The sequence below is a fragment of the Leptidea sinapis genome, chromosome 5, assembly GCF_905404315.1.
Source record: "Leptidea sinapis chromosome 5, ilLepSina1.1, whole genome shotgun sequence".
Taxonomy (NCBI): domain Eukaryota; kingdom Metazoa; phylum Arthropoda; class Insecta; order Lepidoptera; family Pieridae; genus Leptidea; species Leptidea sinapis.
The window spans coordinates 9,430,202-9,452,076 of record NC_066269.1 but is presented as its reverse complement, the minus strand read 5'-3'; the positions used below and the strand labels follow the sequence as shown (position 1 = coordinate 9,452,076).

Sequence of the window (21,875 nt, the reverse complement as noted above, 5' to 3'; positions counted from 1 at the left end):
TCAAGTGGGTCTCTTTACTACGCTTCTTGCAATAGGACCTTCAAAACAAAATTTGGTTTTGCGAGCCATGCTCGCGCTCATGAAAGAGCCCAGGCGAAGACGAGCTAAGGGTGTCGCCGTCGACGGATACGTCTGGGAGGTCATCATCATAATCTCAGGTAGACAAAAAAAGTTTGATTTCTGATGATATTATGTTATTATATATTAGAAAAGTTTTTATCACACTCATACAGTCATGTAACCACTCTCAAACTGTCGATAAAACCAAACGTCCTACAAGTACTAACGTTATGATCAAACGTACGTACGGTCGTTTGCGTCTTGATACAAAACATTCTAGAACTATGTACCAGTATGGAATCTCCCTACAAACGTTGGAAATGACACACTCACACAAACATGCGCATCGATGAGGCCCCTAAGCAGTTTTCGCGGTCAAGGCGAGGCGAGTGTCACGATGTTTCCGCGATCTTTTTAAAAATGCCAGCGTATTGCGTCGTATACGGCTATTTGAACTGGGCTCCATCAAAACTCCAGTTTTCGTTTTAAACTATAAAGTAGTATAGTATATAAGAATTATTTATTGTTGTATTATTATTATAATTAGTACGTATTCGAATTATAAGTCCGTGAGATCGATTATAATAAATTCGTAAAATTAATTCACAATGTTAAACTAAGATGGTCGCTGCAATATTTTATCATCAATTTTTTTTTATGAGTGTGGTATGATTTTTATATTTTGTACAAAAAGTTGTTACCTACATGTGTTCTGTCGTGGTTTTCGTGTGTGTTGAAACCAATACCAGCTAGTGCTGTCAAAATGTAAATCCAATATGGTGGCAGCATGAAATAGACAATTTTTGCATCATGGGTGTCATTTCATTATTTTAGAGGGTGTTGAAATAGATAATGCTATTAAAATGTAAATATAAGATAGCGGCCGCGTGAAATTGACATTTTTTGCATCATGAGTGTAGTTTTCATGGTTTTTAAGGGTGCTCAAACTGACAGTGCTGTCGAAATGTAAATCCAAGTTGAAGCTACATTAAATTATCAACTTTTTTTAACACGGGTGTTGTTTTGTATGTTTACCGACACTCCCATAAAACACGAAAAGGATACTCACATTGACTTTATTTAAAATGGCACATCCGCTATCTTGAATCTTGAAATGGGTGTCACATTTCTTATTGACAATACCGAAAATCTCGAAAATGATACCCATTTTGATTTTATTGTAAAAGTCACATCCGCCATCTTGGATTTAAAATAGAAGTCACATTCGTTATTGACACTCCCGAAAACCTCGAAAATGATACCTGTTTTGATTTTAATAAAAAAAAGTCATATCTAGACATGTTCATCGGAAGACTGTAGGGAAGAGTTTCTTAAGACTGTGGTATAAGTAAAACTACAACGGACAAAGTTTAAAAACACAATATATTTCAAGTAAAATATTTCAACGAAAATTAATAAAGATTATTTCCAAAAAATGTCTATCTCCGTTTTTTACAAGATTATAACCGTTATCTGTCAATCTATCAATGACTGCACGTTTCATACAATCCCTTTTTTTCTTAGAGAGTTTCGCTAGTTATGGCTAGGCTAGTAATAGATCAATCATATATCATAACAAAATCACGCCATTCAAATTGTGACAGCTGACATACCTATAAGTATATTAAAATGTATAAATATTTTTCTAACAAATCTAATTAAATATTATTAGGAATCAAATCTATATTTAATTATATTTATTAAATATAGAACTTTTAAAACCGTATTTCTTACTTAGTATAATCCTATTTTGTAATATTATGAATTATGTAAAGAAAAACGAAAAATTCTATCGCAAATATTGAGGTGGGTCGTAAATGAAATTTGTTTATGTTTATACCTGACGTTTTTGTCTGCTTTTTGTTGGTAAGTTATTTTCTGTGACTTGGATCTTGTTGGATTTAATGATTTACGTAATAAATAGCCATTTTATGTGATAAGAAGTTTGTGGTAAGCCTAAGGGTAAGCCCTGCAAAAAACGAAATGCGTAATTCCACCCGCATCGGCTTTCTAAGTGATCGGACAGCCTGGGACTAGAATCTGATTATTTTACGGCAATAACTATTGAAATAGTTGTAAAGTTGATTAAAATAAGCGCAAAAAAAAAGCTGGGCGAGCTTTCTTCTCTCTCAGAGCGCCATTTGTTTCCGAAGCAGTCGTAGGATTTAAGGATTAGTCTCCGCTGCACTCCAACTATAGCGCACTACCCAAGAACAATAGGTAGCTTCTTTATTACCGCAACTATTAGATGCTTGTGTGCGTGGCATCTTGAAACTAAATTACATTGAAATTAATAAAATTTAAAATACTCATGATATGAAATACCAGTGCCTTTCTTATTTCGTATAGTATTTTTACAAAGTTTGACTACGCAACCTGGCATTTTACTTTCAATTATTAGCAAAGTTTAACAGAACATGACGTGGCACGTCAACGTCACACATTATTCGAGATTGGCTCGAGTATGCCCACTTGGGCGTAGTATTAATCACTGCAGTTGGAGTGCAACCAACCAATCCTTAGTCTAAGTCTAAACGAATCAATTTTGAGAAAATGCCTTTTATTACATATATACAACAACCGCGCGGTTTTTTTATGGAACGCATTCATTCACCAAACGCCGAGCGGACATACACTTTAGCACATCAAGAAAGTTCTTGGGATTACCGGGGGAGGATTATCAGATCAACTTTTCACACACCCCACAGACAACCTCAGGTATGTCTATCAAAAATGTCATGTTAGATAAAGGGGGATGGTCAAAAATTGCCAAAATCGCCTCACGTAGTTAATAGATACCCTTTAAACTTTTTTAAATCTCGTGTGAATGACGCCATAGGCTAAAATGATCACCTCCGATTATCGCAACATTGTCTACGACAACCCCGTAAGTTATGCTTATTACACGCATTTTATTAGTCTCGCCTCTATGTATGTTTGTTTGTAACCGACTCATTTGGGTGCGATTTTGATCGACTTAAACGGTCAGATTTCGTTAAAACTTCGTAGATTTATCGAGGAGCGATGACAATACATTAATTTATTAAATTATTTCATATTTTTCAATTTGCAAAATAAGATTTTAATTAATTTATATGATTTTCATCTATTGTCTTTGACGCAGGAATTGATGTTAATTTTAAATTTCAAAATCTTCTATATTTTAGTTTGGTTTTATATAAAAGCGTGTTTCTAAATTTTTTTTTACTACTATTTACTTATTTTAACATCTAAGTACATATTTGGTAACACAAAATATCTCTCATTTCAGGAATGTGTGTCACCATCAAAATCAACCTGGTTACAATCCAAAAGTTCCTTTTGATCTGGCCTCTACGATGTGGTGCCTTGGTTGTAGCAGCATGGACTTTTGTATGACGCCTCTATTTTTTCAAATTTTGAGCTTAAGAGGAAATTATTCCTCTCAAACACTGCGACCCTTATCGTGTCCTTTACCCAGCCATACGATTTTCTTATAGCACCTCTCTAAGAGCAATCGCTTCTCCTGGAGAATTTCTTTAGTAGTGGAGGCTTTTGGATATCTTTTGGAGTTCACTTTCTTCTAGATCTTTAGAGTGCTCAGGATGTGGCAAGGTGTTTCATCTTTTTCGCGACAGAGTCTACAACTGGGATTATCATTGATTCCTGTAGTGTATATATTGTCATCTCTTTCTTATACAGATAAGCCATTTTTATGGAAGAGGAGGACAAATGGGCGTACATTCAAAGCCCATACTCTCTTGCATCACCAAAGGATTCACGAGAGCATTGACGACCTTATAAAGCGTACGAAAAAAATAAATGAGAATACGCATAATTTAAATATTTTGATAATATTTGCTTTGTTGGTATCTCTTTTTAAAAGTTAGAATCTACAACCCAATCAATAACATATGCCTCAGGTTTTGTTCATATAAAAAACAATGGAAAGACACTAAAGGTCTTTGTCCTTTTTTAGTCAAACAAAAAAAAATAACTCTTACTATTTAGTTCCATGACTTCTTCTCTACATAACAAGCTGCTGGCGTAAGAAACTCGGTAGGCATTTATAACATATTCTTTATAATTGCATTATATTAAATTTTAATTTATGAATAGCCTGGTTGCGTTGGTAACGTTGGTAGCGTTGGTAATCTTTACCATACAAACGTTTAACAACAAAAGACTGCCTAGTCCAAAATAAATTTTCACTTCAAAACTATATTCCACAGTCAGCAGTCAGCTGGAACACCAAATACAATTTGCATAATATATCTCTCGCAGTAACTCTTTTCTAATTCCATTGAAAGACTAGTAAAATCAATAATTTAAAAAGTAAGAAATTTAACGCCTTGCTCTTTTTACCAGCAAAATTTCGCAAATCAACATTGACTCGAAATCGACACCTATTTACCAGTTCTCACATTATTGCTAACACAGTCCATGTCATTCATTGATAAAAACTTACATTAACATTATCTATTATTATTATTTATTGGTTTATAAAATTAGGAATTATATGAACCTCATTTGTCCTATGTTAATCCTAATGCACAGATAAATCTGTTTGAGTTTATTTCTTAAACTTTAAAGACGTCATCTATTTCGCCTACCAGATATACAAAATAGACAATGTTATGACGCTTTATACAAATTGACAAATCATGTCGCATAAAAACAAAGCCGTAATATGGAACATGCTACAAATCACACCATAATATGCTTCGACTGCTATATCTATAGGTACATTGCCGCATTTACTGCAGTTGTTTAAAATATTCTTGGTCAATAAGCTATACTACACTAGCTGCCTCGACAGACGTTGTCCTGTACATAATAAATAAAATACTGTTTTTTATAAATTGTCAATTATATTTCATAACATCAAGAATTATTTCGTAAAATATGTTGTTATAGTGAAATTGTTTCACGGCAGAACTGTCAAACCGTGCGTCAATAAATTTTCTCATAGAAAATATGTCTATACAATATAATAATATTGAAAATAAAAATATATAGGTCCCAAATCGAAATAAAAACTATCCTATCTCTCAAGTTGGACTAAACTGCACTCCGTGAAGTAATCCCCATTTAAATCCGTTCATTAGCTTTCCTAAGCTACTCCTGGATGGACTCCTGTCCATCACGGACAAACAACGTGCCACGTAATTTATATATATTTTAAGATTTATGCAGCAATGTAAAACATTTATTCAGTTCAGTGACAGTTGACACACGACTAAGGAAAAAATTCCTGGTTATATTGTTTTGTTCAGACGTTCAATAAATATCGCGCTGTCTCATTATATTATATTGAATCAACTGGTCGTACTACACTTTCAATAGATATTGACTTCAATATTGTCAGAAATTCAGGAAATCATTCTTCCGACTAGACGTGTTTCGTAATAGTATTTGTAAATAGACAAAAGACGATCGAGTGCTTCATTTCTTTATATTTGTTTTTGTAATGGGCATTTGTTACATTCCACAACTCCGGTAGGGTTTCAAACAGTTGAATAAACTGTTTGACAACTATGTTATTAAATTTACAGCACGCACGCTCACACAGTCAATAAATTTTGACAGATATTGATGGATCACAATAAAAACTGGTTTAATGTCTATATGCTCAATATTTATTTCTGCCACGTTTACACGTCAATAAATATTGATGAGATCTCAAGGTTCACGATATTTATAGACCGCCTGATCCCTGCCTTTATATGTGTATACAACGTCATTGTATTGATGATTCCTTTTTCTTTTTCAGTTTCGCTCATTATTTTGCCTGTTTTTCTTCGCTACCGTCATTTTGGAAGCAATAGTGGGCCAACCATCTCCTTTTGGCCCTATCTTTGTACGAGGCGCCCACGAAGTTGACTATGTTTATGCCACATATTACTTATTCGTGATACTGCTACTTGCAGAAGTTACCTTATTTGTTTTTACTATTGTCCTTACTATTGGAGTGATTGATGTAAGTATTGAATTATATTTCTTTGTAGGTATAATACGTTACGTGTAACAGAATGTAGGTATATTTATATGTAAAACACTTTAACAACACACACAAAGCGATATTTTACACTTATTGCTTATAATAATATATAAGTTCAAACATAAACCCATTCGGCGTTTACAGCAACCGTCGGTCGTTATAAATAATTAAGAGTATATGAGCCGGAAGACGTCCACTGCTGGGCAAAGGCCTCTCCCAAAGATCACCATGACATTCGGTCCTGCGCTGCCCTCATCCAAACTATTCCAGCGATCTTGACCAGATAGACCGATCCTTGACCGTCTTCCGGTACGTGGTCACCATTCGAGGACTTTACTGCCCCAACGGCCATCTTTCCGTCGAGCTATTTATTTATTAGGCACTTCAACAGAATACATATTAATACTTTTACATATGAACTTAACATAATTTACAATTCTCATATGCACACATATAAAAGAAATGCACAGCATTGACTAATAATAATTTAAAGTAGGTGTTTTAAAATTAATTACATATAAAAGTTAATGTGAAAATTAAATTTATATTACTAGGTTAGTTTATAGAATGACTTTAAAGTATATTAGTATTTTATTCTTAAGTGAGCCATGAGAGTCATTGAATATATCTACATTTGGGTGTTTTCTAACAAGCATGTTGTATTGTTCACCAGCTCTGATAATTGGCGAATTCAGTCCTAAATTCGATTTTATAAAATTTTATAAGCTATGTGCCCTACCCACTGCCACATCAGTTTCGCACCCATCTGGGCTATGTCAGTGACTTTGGCTCTCCTTATTAATACTTACTTAAAATGAATTACAATATAAGCTCGATATATATTTATTAATATAATTTAATTATAAAAAACAGTACCTACCATGCTACATTTCCATTCGTCTACATCTTCTCCATTCAAACTATCACTGTGCTTAATCACACACTCCTCCTCATTGCATGAGATACAAAGTTATTCTTCATGTATTAACATACAGATATTCCACAGGATCACGCGTGCTATATCCTTCTATATCTGACGTCACGTTTCTCATCATGGTTAGCTGAAGTAATAGCGCTTTCAATACTGACCATCATACACCGTCTACTTATCGGCTGGTATTTGGGTATGCTGTTCTTTGTGGGTAAGTATCATCGGAATCATCCTTTGAGGTGTTATGTACTTATTACTATTATACTTCTAGACAGAGCCTCTTCTTTTATGCAAAGCATGACAACAGGTCAAGTTTATTACTTTAGTATGCATGACAACTACGTCTTACACTAGCGATACATCATGTTTTAGTGTGTTAGTGTCGCTGTAAGTAGTGTCCAAAGCTGTCACAGTCTCTATCTAGACCATTGACGGACGACGAGCGTAGTTTTTTTTTTTTTTTTTTATGGAATAGGAGTACAAACGAGCGTACGGGTCACCTGGTGTTAAGTGATCACCGCCGCCCACATTCTCTTGCAACACCAGAGGAATCACAAGAGCGTTGCCGGCCTTTAAGGAAGGTGTACGCGCTTTTTTTGAAGGTACCCATGTCGTATCGTCCCCGAAACACCGCACAAGGAAGCTCATTCCACAGCTTTGTAGTACGAGGAAGAAAGCTTCTTGAAAACCGCACTGTGGAGGACCGCCACACATCCAGATGGTGGGGATGATATCCTAACTTGTGGCGTGTCGTGCGATGGTGAAATTCGGCGGCAGGAATCAGGTTAAACAGCTCTTCGGAACACTCCCCGTGATAAATGCGGTAGAAGACACACAATGAAGCGACGTCTCTACGCAACGCCAAGTGATCCAGCCGTTCACAGAGCACTGAGTCCCCGACAATTCGAGCTGCTCTACGTTGCACGCGGTCAAATGGATCGAGCTGATACTGGGGTGCACCAGACCAGAGATGACAGCAATACTCCATGTGTGGCCGGACCTGCGCTTTGTAGAGCGCTAGAATGTGGGCCGGCTTGAAGTATTGCCGGGCTCTATTGATGACGCCCAGCTTCTTCGAAGCCAATTTGGCTTTGCCCTCCAGATGGCCACGGAATTGGCAATCGCTCGAGATTTCTAGACCCAGTATTCCGATACTAGGCGCGGCTTTAAGAGAAGTGTTCTCGAAGAGCGGTGATACGACAAATGGGGTTTTTTTAGTGGTAAACGCGCAAACTTGAGTCTTCTGGGGGTTAAATTGGACGAGGTTCAATTTACCCCATTCCGCGACCTTCTCGAGAGAGGACTCGATAGAAGACACAAGTTTCTCCCGGCACTGGTCGACGATTTCCCGAGAGAGACCTGCATGGCCCGTGTATACGGCATCACCAGTGCTGTCATCTGCATAGCAATGCATGTTGGAGGTGTCCAACATATCATTGATATGCAGAAGAAACAGCGTAGGAGATAGCACACAGCCTTGGGGCACTCCAGCATTCACGGGCTTCGGGTTCGAGCAATATCCGTCGACAACGACCTGTATGCTACGCCCAGTGAGGAAGCTGGAGGTCCACTTGCACAAGCTCTCGGGAAGCCCAAATGATGGAAGTTTTGAGAGGAGCGCCTTGTGCCATACACGATCAAAGGCCTTTGCTATATCCAGGCTAACTGCCAGGCCTTCCCCCTTGCTTTCAATAGCCGCCGCCCATCTATGTGTTAGGTATACCAGAAGATCACCTGCCGACCGTCCATGGCGAAAGCCGTACTGTCGGTCGTTGATCAACTGGTGACCCTCTAGGTATACTAAAAGCTGGTGGCTAATTATGCTCTCCATGATTTTGGAGAGCAGGGAGGTGATAGCAATAGGCCTGTAGTTCGCCGGATCCGAACTGTCTCCTTTTTTTTGGATCGGATGGACAAGGGCTGACTTCCATGAGTCAGGGACTACGCCTTTGGAATAAGAGTGCCGGAATAAACGCGTTAGCACCGGCGTCAACTCAGGGGCACACGTTCTAAGCACGATTGGAGAAATGCCATCCAGCCCGCTCGACTTCCTGACGTCCAACGAAAACAGAGCTCGCCTAACAGTTTTCTGTCTGAACTGTACTTCAGGCATAGAGCTCTGACACCGCGGGATGGTCGGCGGTGTTTTTCCGTTGTCGTCAAGAGTCGAGTTGGAGGCGAAAAGAGCGCACAGGAGCTCGGCTTTCTCTTTTGCCGTATGGGCCAGGGTGTCATTCCTCATGTGCAACGGCGGCATGGACGGCTGGTTGAAGTTACCAAGAGCAGCTTTCGACAACGACCAGAACTTGCGTGTTCCGGTCGGGTAACAGGAAAGCTGCTCGCCGATTTTGACGACGTGCTTAGACTTCGCACGGGCGATTTGCCGCTTAAAAAATCTGGAGGCACGGTTATATTTCCTCTTAAGAACTTTGCAGTTCGGATCCTTTGTGCCCAGCGCCGCAACCCAAGTTCGATACGCCTGTTTTTTGCAGTCAGATGCTGCTTTAACTGACGCATCGAACCAGGGCTGTGATCTGCCACCGATCGGTACTACAGAGCTTGGTATAAAAATATCCATGCCCTGCAGTATCACATCGCCTACTGCAATGGCGCAGGCACTAGGATCATCCGAAGGGAAACAAACCTTGCCCCAAGGGTAGGATGCAAAAAAGGAACGCATCCTATCCCAATCTGCTGACTTGTAGTGCCAAACGCGGCGGGTCGCTGGTGGTCTGCGACGTTGGCGTCGGATAGGCACTACACTCCTGACCAGGCAATGGTCGGACGTTCCGAGAGGGGCGTCGACAAAGACCTGGTAACCATCGGGATGTGTAGTCAGCAGAAGATCTAATAAGGACGGCATGTGGCTATCCACATCCGGGAGCCGCGTCGGCGACTCAACCAATTGGGACAGACCATACGCCAATGCAAAATTATGCACAGATCGCCCTGCGTAGTCTGTGGTACGTGATCCAAGCCATTCGGCATTGTGCCCGTTGAAATCACCCAAGACCACGATTTCAGCGGGGATCTGTGCAAGCACGACGTCAATTGCTGCTTGAACGCAGCCCATGAGATGATCGGTTTCTGCGTTACCACTATGGGACCTGTAGACACACGCATAGATACGGACGCGGTCGTCTAAATCTACGCGGAGCCAGAGAGTAGACAGGTCCCTACCCTCAAAATTGCCGAGACGGCGACAGCAGATATCCTCCCTAACGTACACACATACCCCGGCATGAGGCAAAAAGTTGTGCTCAATTTTGTACCCGGGGTACGTTAAATATGACGTATCACTAGGTCGAGATATCTGCGTCTCCGTAAGGAAACACAAGGCCGGCTGCGCCGTCTCAAGGTGGTGGTGGACGGCGATTAAATTGGAGTGAATTCCCCTGATATTGCAAAAGTCCACGTTGAGCATGGAGCGGGGTGCCGTGGTGTTACTGCCTCGTTTGTCCTCGGTCATGCGCGGTTCTGTGCCCACCCCAGAATACGAAGGGCGGCCCGAGCGAGAGTGCTCGGGGAGGGATTCTCCAGCTCTGGTAGAGCTGGTACCCTCCTGGGGTAATATCTTTTTACGGACCGCTCTCATAATTTGTGTGGGGGGGGGGGGGAAGGGATGGCCTCCGGTCCTCGACACTAACCTATGCGAAACATAGCGGCACTAGGCCGCTACTTCACGCCGGTATTCTGTGCGAGTGTGGTAATTAACCCGGACGAGTCTTTTTTTCTCTTTTATGAAAGTAAGGGACGAGACGAGCAGGACATTTAGCTGATGGAAATTTATACGCCCTGCCCATTACAATGCAGTGCCGCTCAGAATTCTTGAAAAACCCCAAAAATTCTGAGCAGCACTAAAACTGCGCTAGTCACCTTGAGACATAAGATATGAAGTCTCATTTGCATATATAAAGTATACTTTAACGGCCTTACAACTAAACTTGGTATAATAAACAAAGAAAATGCAGAATGTTTACAATATCGTTGACAACACTGTCAATACAATGATAATTCTTGGCCTATGGACTTGCATCCCGTGCCACTAAATAATTTTGAAGTTTTCCGAATGACAAGCTGCCTGGCAAATAAACGCGGGAAACGTTATACGTCCGAACAAACCATTCGTAAGCAAAATGTCTATTTGTAAACATTTGACATATTCTTGGTTTATGTTTAGTTATAACTTTATGCCAATTTTATTTGTAAGGCCGTAAGACATATACAGATAGGATTAAAACATTTATATAAATTAACACCTAACTTCGTGGCAGTAATGTTCAAAGTCTTGTATAAAACTCTGCCTAATAGACGCGGAGGCAGAGTTTTGCTTTAGACAATTTTTGTACGTCAATAGCCTAGACATATAAATTATATTCTAAGATTATTCTGTATTAATTTTTATTATCATCAAACAGTTTTGGAAGTCTACTCATTCATCGTTGTGTATAGTTACTACACAACCTTTCAAGAAGATTGTTGCAAGTAACAGTGTGAGGTAAGATTTATTTAATACTAGCTTTTACCCGCGACTTCGTCCGCTTTGAATAGTTACTTTAGGCAATATTTTTTTTTATGTTTTACGATACTTTTGAAATAATACACATACAATCTGCTCTTACCGCTGCTGGCAGTGCTCTTCTTTGATACAGCGCATATCCCATCATATATATTTTCATTGTGGACATTTCCCTGTGAACCTTGATCTCCTATTCCTCCGTGTAGGTCAAAGTTTCAAAAATGCTCGAATAAATTTTCGTTTATGAATTATTTCTTATCAAGTGCCTAAATACAAAGTTTCATGATTTTATCTTCGATTATGACGAATTTCCATACGAACTTCCATCCCCTATTTCAACCCCTCCATTTATATTTTTGCAAAAAAAGGTAGCCTATGTCCTTTTTAACCGACTTAAAAAAAGGAGGAGGTTCTCAATTCGTCTGTATGTTTTTGTTTTTTTTTTTATGTTTGTTACCTCAAAAATTTCGACTTGGTGAACCGGTTCGTTCACCAAGTCGAAATTTTGATAATACTTTATTTTAATTAGTAAAAAAATACGCAATTATTTTTATACTTTTCGGTGCATATTATACCTATCTATTGTTTTGGAATAGTGTTTTTGAAGTCGGTTGTTTTTTTGTTAAATTTTTTTTATTCAAGCTCTAGTCTATCTCTGACGACTCTACAAAATATTATCAAAATCAGTTCGGTGGTTTAGGCGTGAAAGCGTAACCAACTAAATTACATTCACATTTATAATATTAGTAGGGATAAGTAGAAAATGTTAAGCTTTCCTTAAACTTTTGCAACTTTTTAAATTGCAAAGATTATTCTAAAAAGTAATTACATAGTTACTTTCGAAAATCAAAAGGCGTCTTTTATTTACATTTAATGAACTTGCGCGGTATTTTTAATTTGATTTGAGTTCTTCCCAACCTGGTTTACAAATGTAAGTCCCCCTAACCCAATTAAATTAGCAGTAGCATTTCAACAGTAGCATTTCTGCAAGCGAGAACGACACACAACGGCGTAATTATTAAAAAACCGACAACTGCAACTAGTTGTAAATTGTTTGCGGGACGGCAATAGCTAATTCTGAGATTTATTAGTGTTTTCCACAAATAAAGTATTTGTATGTTATTAATTATGACGGTTGAGTCGTAGGGAGAGGCGTTGGTGGTGAGTTTGGACATAGTGAAGGCCTTCGAACGGGTGTGGCATAAAGCGTTTATAGCGAAACTACAATCCTATGGGCTGGTTGTTCAAGTTGTGCAAATGGGTCATTAGCTTCTTGGCCGACCGGAGCATCAAGGTTGTTGTCAACGGTGCATGCTCCGCCTGTCACATGTCATAAACGCTGGTGTCCCGCAAGGCTGCGTGCTTTCCCCTACACTGTTTCTTCTGCATATCAATGATATGCTGAAAATCAGCGGTATTAATTTCTATGCAGACGACAGCACATTGTATGCTTCGTACACCGTCCGTGCCAACATTAAACAATAAATTAAAAACAAGTAGCTCATCCATGTATCATCTTTCAAAATAGATAGAAAAACATGACAAGGCAAAACTGAACAGAACCATCTAATTCATTCATTGTTTCATAAAGATTTTAATGACATAAATACACAGCTTCGATACAAAAGGATATACTCGTACAATTGAATAAAAGTTTTATGGGACTTACTAGCTGACCCAGCAAACGTTGTATTGCCGATATTAAAATCGCGATACAAAAGTAACTGTTGATCGCAGATGGGTGAAAATTTGAAGTTGTATGTATTTTTAATGCTGAATCATAATCAAACAAATTTAAACTTTAAAAAAAAATAAAAAAAATTGGCCTGGACCACCCTTAGCATTTAGGGGGATGAAAAATAGATGTCTGATTATCAGACCTACCCAATGTGCACTCTAAATCTCATGAGGATCGGTCTGAGTTTAACTACAAACTGCGACATGAGAATTTTATATATTAGATGTAGGTAAAAACTGTCAAGAACGCGCTATCAGTTTCTATTCGAAACGTCAACCGAAAATTGTATATCCTGCATTGCGCTGGTCACTCACAGATAACTGACGACTCCTATCTGATAAAGTTGCGTGTTGATTCAGTGCTAACCTTAAAACTATATGGAAATATTGTCAGTGTGAAATTGAATAATGGTTTTTGAGTTGCCTAGGTTTAGAAATTTCTGTTGTTGTCTTACTTTGAGGACTGGTGCTCTTGTCATCGGATATGTATCACTTGTAAGTTTAAATAGAGCCTTCTTCTTCTTTTCTTTGTTTTGTTTGGTAGAAATGTTTAACTTTGCTTATTGTAATGTTATTGGTGTTGCAATAAAATATTTACTTCGGTATAATGTCAACGATATCAGCTTTCTATGAAGACCCATGTTTGCGTGTTGAGTGGCCTTTAAATGCAGTGAATAATTGTACAAACTGAACAATATTAAGCATACTACAAAAATGATTCTATACAAGATATTGAATGATTTCCGCTATTCACGCAATACTACAAGAATATATAAACAGAACTTTAGCGAAAATAATTTTCGAGTTCGGCAGTTTTTAATCTATCGGAAACAGACAGTAAGATATTTTCTCTTTATTATACTTATAACGTTTCGCCTGCCCCGACTTCGTTTATGCTGGATTTGATAGTATAAGAAGTAACTTGCTTGTAAAATGCGTTGCACTCTTTAACAGCTAATGCTCAAATTTTTTTTATGGGAAAGAGAGACGAGGCGAGTAATATTATCCACATAATGGTTATTAATACGTCCTGCTCATTTTAATTCAGTGCCTTTCAGAATTCTTGATATACATTCAAATTCTTAGCGGCATAGCAATTGCACTCATCATTGTAGGTGCAAGCATTTATAATATGATGAATATGTATGTTTATATGAATTTATCTATGTTTAAGTAAGTATATTGTATTAAATATATCATTATCTTGTAACCCATAACACAGGCTATATATGCTTAACTTGAGGCAAGATAATTTGTGTGTATCGATATTATTATTATTATTATTTTGAGATATAAGATAGTTAGGTCCCTTTAGCCCAGTGATTTCACCAACTACGGCGCCCTACTGTTGCTTGTTCATTACCTACTGTGGACTGTGGCGTGTGTCCTACCTAGTGAAATACCGACTGGTGAAAATAAATACATTTATTAAACATAATAAGAAAGATATCCGTTACAATTGTACTAGTAATTGAATTTTTAGAAATAGCCGAAGTAGTTTTGAGTTTATTTATTACATACAAAATATCTTTCATCATTTTAATATTACTATACCTAGATATAGATTGCCCGTGTTGGCTGTGTGGGTGTACCTTTGCCATTCCTTGAAGTAAAAATAAAACCACTTACCAGATGCAGAGATATGTACCTATATAATGCCTATTTATATACAATACATTTCCCGCCCACTAAGCGGCAACTCGAAAACTTGTGGCAGCCTAGCGAAACTCTAGGAAAAAACAAACTAGAAATACTCGATTGTATGAAACGTGCAGTAATTGGTAGATTGACAGATGACGGCCATAATCTTGTAAAAAACGGAAATCCACTAAGTGTTAAGCAACTGTTCGCTTTCAAACTTAGCCGGATGAAACTTCGTCGCCCAATCGTAATTACTATTTCAAACTTATGTCAAATCTCATTGCACGTTTTATACTAAACGAAATTAAATTTTTTACTTAGGCAGTCCCGCCTCTTATTACTTAGTATTTACATCCTCTTTGGCTTGTGGTTTTAATTATTGTTTCATTTAAAATTACCTATTCGTAGAAAAATTGTTGTATGCGACGTTGCATTTAACTAGGTCAAAAAACGCTGGTGGCGTCATTCATTGCGATGCAAGAAACCCACACCACTTTCGTTTTTTGACTCTCTTTATACAAGCAACGTTTGCATAAAATACTATTAATATTAAACAATTGTGTTGCAGGTACTTATATCGCTTGTATTGGGTGGAACATCTTTATCGTTGTATAAAGTGATAACTTACGTACACGATCATAACACAACAAATACAACAGACGTAGAACATACAGCTGAAGAGATAAAGAATGTTGCATTCAGTCTGTACGTCACACATGGTTATTTAATTGTAGTATTTCTTTACCACCTTGCAATAAGTGTGTTGCTGATTTTTGGTGTGCATTTGGTAAGAAATTTACTTTTTTATGACAGTAAGGGACGAGACCAGCACGACGTTTATTTGAAGGTAATTCATACGCCCTGCCCTTTACAATGCAATGCGCCTCAGGGTTCTTGAAAAACCCAAAAATTGTGAGCTGCCCTACATAATATACTATATATGTATATATATACTTTATATGTATATATATACTTTATATGTTTATATATATATAATAGAAATCAATTTAACAGAGCAGTTTCTGACTTCATAAACAAAGTTGATTTATGGCAATTTTTCAGCACTACCTGTTTGTTGGAGATGCCGTAAACTTTTTTGGACTTTTTTATCTCACGTGTGATATTTCCAAATGCGTATTTTATTTAAAATTTGCTTTTGTACATAAAAACATATCTGCTTTAATGCTTATTGAATAAATTAATTAACAATTATTTGCATATCTAATTCTATTCTACAATGTGAACAGAATAACTGACACCCCATTTTACGATTAAACAGATTTTTCCCATAATTGTGCACTATTTCTTGCGGAAGTATTACGTGATATTTGCCGAGACCCCCTCTCCCTACTTGAGATTCGGTGAGAATCGCTTTGACCCACTCGCCTCGCCCTAAACGTCTCATGACTCAGGTAACAGACATCCTTTAATTGAGTATTTGTTTCAGAGGAACATAAAATATTTGCAAGATTATTTCAAGGCTGGATTATTTCTGTTAGCATTATCGCTTGTAGCTGCTGTGATAGCCACTGTGTTCATCCATTATTTAGTTACCCTGATCCTTCTGAAGTGGAGTGGTGAGTAAATTATTTCGCTTCTATTTAAACCAATTCGTATTATCAGGTATTAAGAGGAAACATTTGCTGAGGCCGTTTTCAGATTCAAGAATTGTAAAATGACATACCATCGCGCTAACGGGGGCAAGAAAATCATCGGTGCAGAAAGGGCAATTGATGCTCCGCCTTAATTATAAAACAACTCAAAAATCAGGGGTTCGTTCTCGACATTTTCCTCTTGAAAAAAAAAATCTCAATGTCCAATCGTTGCAATCGTTACGATTGTTGAAAGAGTGTCCAGTTTAAGCTGTAAATAACAGTTCAAAAACCTTCCACAATGGCGTATGAAGTATGGTGAATGTAGCAATTCTTGTAAACGAATTGAAGTATGCCGAGTTAAAAAATTTAATATTATTGTCGACTAAAGTAGTTAATTATTATTGAAAATTTCAACAACTGATGTTGTACAAAATAATGTATTAAATATAACCTTAAAGAATTATTATAGGGAAACGTGCACCTAGAGTGAATAGTATTATATTACATTTGGCGCTTCTTTTAAGATTTACCCTGATGCGACTGTAGCGCCACCCTAATTTAACACATTTTGACGGACACTTTTTCTCGTTAACTCTACCCTACATAATACTATTATTTGTTATGTAACAGTGTACTTTGATTTATAGACTGTGGTATTATACTTAGATAATTTATACGTTTAGATAGAGTCATTTGTTGTTAGACAACCGACAAAAACAGGCCAGGAATATTAGTTTAGTGTGCGTGACAAGCTACGTCTTACACTCGCGATTTGTCTGACAATTTTGTTTGTTTTTCAAATCATCAAATCAAAATCACGGAAATGATACTTATGAATGTCAAAAAAAATATTTTTTCTTGTTGAATCTACCGTTACTTCGTAAAGGGTTGATTCGATTTACAAATCATTTCAATTACAATATAATATAATATGTAAAGTGATGCAACAAACATACTAAAACGTCAAATAGTCAATGCCTTACCAGAGTAAGAGTAAAAAGTAAATGTAAATTAATACAAAAGTTGAGTATAGTAGCCGCATCATCCACACACACCGTAAATAAATAAAGGTATTCTGTGAGCATTTTATAGGCGATTATAAATAATATATATATATATACAATACACATAATAACTTTTATGAATCTGAAGCCGAGCCTCCGGCAACGGGATCATCCTGCCACCACAAGCAGCGCCCGTTCACGAGCATGACGCATAAGCCAGCCATCGCCTCCCTCGACCATATTGTAGGGAAGGGGACGACCCATCCCATGTCGCCGCCACAAGCAGTGACATTTAAGCGAGCATGACGAAGCCTGTTACGAGAAAATATTATGTTTGTTAGTGTGCATGCATTGTTCATTTTTTTTTCACAGCTTTGTTTGTTTGCATTGAAGGCTTCGAAACTACTTACCCGATTTGAAGAATTCTTTCAGTGTTGGGAAGCTCCACTATGTCAGCTGCGGGGCTGACATAGCTTGTATCATTACTAAAAGTATACCAAAAATGTAACCCAAAGTGAAATAAAATGTACGCGGACGACATCGCGGGGTATCGCAATATATAATATACGTAAAATGATGCAATAAAAAAGGTCAAATGTTTCGACTTTCTTATGAAAGTTAAGGAAATAGAATAAGTCTATGTACTTATTCTATTTCCTCATAAAAACAACCTCAAAATAGTGACGAATGTAGTGCGTACCTACATCATCAATCCGCATACACCGTAAATATATAGGTTATTATGCAACCATTTTACCAACATTATCTGAACTTTTTATTATTTAAGTAAAAAAAATTAAAAATCCCCATTGACAAGACACCAGCTGCGCCCGTTCACGAGCGGAACGCGTGGACCAGCCTCAGCTTCCCATACACGTCATATCTTAGGTATGAAGGTAACTAAAGCCTTTAAAAAAGTATAATACTGAAAAGTTTTAGTTATTATTACAAAGCCTCTTTATCAGTTAATTTATTTAAATTAAAAATGAAAGGATATCTCTTAAATGTATATCAAAGTCAGTATTCCAGTCTTAGTTGCGTTAAAAGATACTAGGAGCTTTTTATTTTTATTTTTGTTTTATTTGTTATTACTCTGATTTTGTTCTAATTTTTAAGGTAGTAATTTTATGTTTAATTAGTAAAGTCAATTCTATTCCGGCGAGGTGCCCGTCCCTCTTGAAGTCAGGTGTCACGCGGGGACCACAGACAATATCAGCGTTGCAACACATTTTGTGTTCGAACACAATATGCTGAGTGGCTCCTTTTTTAAACACCACACCTTTTATATTTTTAAGTTGTTTAGTTTTTGTTATTTGTGTGTGTGTTTAAATAAATGCTTTTCTTCCTTTCTTTCTTTCAAAAAGTAATATTTCGATCTGCAAACTACATTAATATCCTTTCAAGTATTGTAATTCACTAGGTAATATATTTTTTGTTTCAGTCCAAATTTTATACTGCATCCTTATTGTACGAAGTTATTATTTGGAATTGGAAGATGAACAGAAGCCTACTAACATTGAAATGCAAAATCTTTATAACCCACAAAGGCCGTCACATTTATATGCTTAGATTTAATAAAGGTTTATAATATTTAATAATTCTCTGTATTATTTGTGGGTACGAACAAATTATCATATAACTACCCCCTTATATTGTATGTGGTTAATAGTTAAGCGCCGACCTCTTAACATTTTAGTTAGAGATAGGCATTACACTTCCTCTCTGCAAGTGGTCTTTGGGACTCCGTTTCACCTACATAACAGTGAAGCATCAAAACAAGCCAGTTAACGTGTAAATACATAGCCCCACGCACACACTTACACTAATAAAAGCCGATCAGCCGCCATTATGACATCTGCCATCGTCTGTGACGGATCAGTTTACGTCGCATTAAAATATTTTTAAAATGCTGCCGTGTATTGAGAAATTGTGTAAAAAATACAATAAAAGTTTCAAGGATCACTTACCTTTCACAGATGGAATAGTTTTTATCACACTATTTTTTGTTCTTTTCATAATACAAATTAATTTGATGTTTCTGACAAAAAACCTCCGCTTGCGTAACCGGAAAATACACGCATATATATATATATATTTAACAGGGACTTTACCCGAAAAATTGGGTAATCCATTTAATGGTGTTTTAAGTAGATAAAATATCATTATCTATTTCAAGATACAGTGATTTATGATAACAGGTCTGCCTTTACCAACATTTTTTTCAAATAGTGTAGAACATTAATTATTCAAAGCGAGTATCGTTCTCATCTTTGATCTGGTGCATCCCAGTATCAGTTCGAAACGTTAAATGACGTGCAACGTAGAGCTACTCGAATTATGGGGGATCCAGTACTCTGTCAAAATTTCCATCACTTGTGTATTTACTTAGCAACCGAATCAGTGATTTGGTTGCTACAAACAACTATGTGCTTTATGGTTAGAACGCACATAGTTATTTGTTCTCAAAAAATGTACTTATTTGATACCACATCAGTGGCAAACAAACGAATTTAAGAATGAATTTTGTGTAGGTATTATTAAAAATTAGAAATGTTAGTGCGTCTTTTTTATATCAGTTAAAACAAAGATACTGCAAACAAGACATGGGCACAGGAATCTAACCGCCAATCCTTATATTCAAGGTGTTACTGTTTTTTTACTTGCGATATTTATTATTATTTTAGGAAACAATCTGAGTATCAGAAATTAAAAAATCGGAGTTAAATTAATGTGGCTATATAATATAACACAGCTGATCCTGACGTGCCTGCTGTCAGCTAGCGCCTGGCAGCAGACTATAAAGAAGTTGGAACATCATTAAAAATGGCCGACGAAGTGGAACTAGCTAATAAGGCAGAAGCTGGTGGAGATACTATATTTGGGAAGATAATGAGAAAAGAAATACCTGCAAAGTTTGTTTACGAAGATGATCAGTGTGTAGCCTTTCATGATGTAAACCCTCAAGCACCAACCCTCATCCTTGTGATCCCTCAGAAGCCAATAGAACAGCTTGGATAAATCTGGTTTTCGAATTATCATAAATGACGGGAAAAATGGAGTGCAAAGCGTGTACCACTTGCATATTCATATTCTCGGTGGTCGACAAATGCAATGGCCTCCTGGCTAATTATAGTCTGTTAATTAAAAATAATTCTATGACTAATAACGGGACATAATTTGTGGTATCTGGTATCCCCCGTAACTGCACACACACTAGCTTAAAGGTGCTTCACTTGTTAATATCATGGCGCGAAGTCCTTCTTTTTTTACTCGTCTGTGACTTTTAAAGATATAAGTAATAAGAATCAATCTTAGCAGTAAGCTATAGTTAACAGTGGCTATCACAATAGATCACATTGGTCGCAGTTAAATAGGGCTACCTTAAATTGTATTAAAGCCACTTTACCACTTACACCCGAAGAGATAATTATTATTATTGAAGTAAAACTTCTTTAGGGGCGACTACTACATAACTGGACGACGATGGTACATCTAGTTACTATACTTGGTCTATGGGTTTTTGGTTTCCTCGTCCATTATTAGGACAGGCAAAGAGTTCAAGCCCATACAGCCATACTATACGTTTAATATTCAATAAGAACGTCATATTGATATGTGGTAATTAATAATCTAAAATTCATTTTCATATTTTCAATTATTATTTTATTTACTGAGTGAAAATCTTAAAACGAGCAAGTGGTATTAATGAATTATAAATAGAATTTAAAATTAAAATAATAAATGAAATGGCGGAATCCCAGGAACATTTTTCTCTTTCTCTCTCTCTCTGTTTTAAATGAGAATAAAAGAGAAAATCAAGAACCTGATAATGACTTTACCTGTAAAAAGTTTAAGGTGTTTTTTCTAAGGAATAATATTAATATTACTATATAATACATTCTTTTTAAAATAAATAAAATCTCACTTGTTAAAATAATATTATATAGATTTTTTTATTATAGGTAGCTCGCTCCTGGTAGTAATACTCCTAGCTCTTCAGCAATACGTGACTTTTAATGAATTATAGAAGTTAATGAATTCAAGGTGGGGTTGTCTAGAAGCAAAATTAAGCTAGGAGTTTATTAAGAAAGTTAACCTTATAATTAGATTTCCTTAGTTTCTTTACATATTGAGAACAAAATACAATTGCCCACCAACTAAGGAAGTTTTGGCTAATCGGACACAAGGCTCAACTACATCTGGAGGATAAAGTGTTGTTGTATAGTTAATGTATGTATTCTCAAACCACTCCAGAAAGTCCACACAGGAATTGCTTACAGCCGACAATTGACAATTGACAGGGACAATTAGAAATTCTGCAACGCTTAATATTAGAAACTCTAATACTTTTTGTTAAGAAGGTAGTAAGCCTTCAGCCTACGCACCTTCTTGGTAAAGGAACGTTATA

The 21,875-nt window shown here is 36.9% G+C and overlaps 1 protein-coding gene and 1 pseudogene across 4 annotated transcripts; both read left to right on the top strand.

Moving 5' to 3' along the window:
• The first annotated feature begins 1,691 nt into the window (after window positions 1-1,691).
• Window positions 1,692-19,065, top strand: LOC126964441 (uncharacterized). Of its 4 annotated transcripts, none has more exons than XM_050807547.1 (8): window positions 1,692-1,866; window positions 3,332-3,432; window positions 5,813-6,019; window positions 7,047-7,182; window positions 11,390-11,469; window positions 15,437-15,655; window positions 16,316-16,445; window positions 18,909-19,065. In XM_050807547.1, exons 2-5 carry the CDS (start codon window positions 3,334-3,336, stop codon window positions 11,458-11,460), a joined length of 513 nt encoding a protein of 170 aa, XP_050663504.1. In that variant the 5' UTR covers window positions 1,692-1,866; window positions 3,332-3,333; the 3' UTR covers window positions 11,461-11,469; window positions 15,437-15,655; window positions 16,316-16,445; window positions 18,909-19,065. The 4 variants fall into 4 exon arrangements, 3 of the variants coding, with proteins under 3 accessions (XP_050663504.1, XP_050663505.1, XP_050663503.1); XM_050807548.1 differs by having other exon boundaries at window positions 1,692-1,926; window positions 15,437-15,573; XM_050807546.1 differs by having other exon boundaries at window positions 1,692-1,926.
• A 1,211-nt stretch (window positions 19,066-20,276) lies between these two features.
• On the top strand, window positions 20,277-20,594 carry LOC126964443 (adenosine 5'-monophosphoramidase HINT1-like; annotated as a pseudogene).
• Window positions 20,595-21,875: the final 1,281 nt, after the last annotated feature.

Bases quoted from the DNA above. Each gene is read 5' to 3' on its own strand.
- LOC126964441 (XM_050807547.1), top strand. From the start codon at position 3,334: ATGTGTGTCACCATCAAAATCAACCTGGTTACAATCCAAAAGTTCCTT. The intron at 6,020-7,046 runs GTAAGTATTGAA...GATATTCCACAG, and splicing joins TTACTATTGGAGTGATTGAT to GATCACGCGTGCTATATCCT. The intron at 7,183-11,389 runs GTAAGTATCATC...ATCATCAAACAG, and splicing joins GGGTATGCTGTTCTTTGTGG to TTTTGGAAGTCTACTCATTC.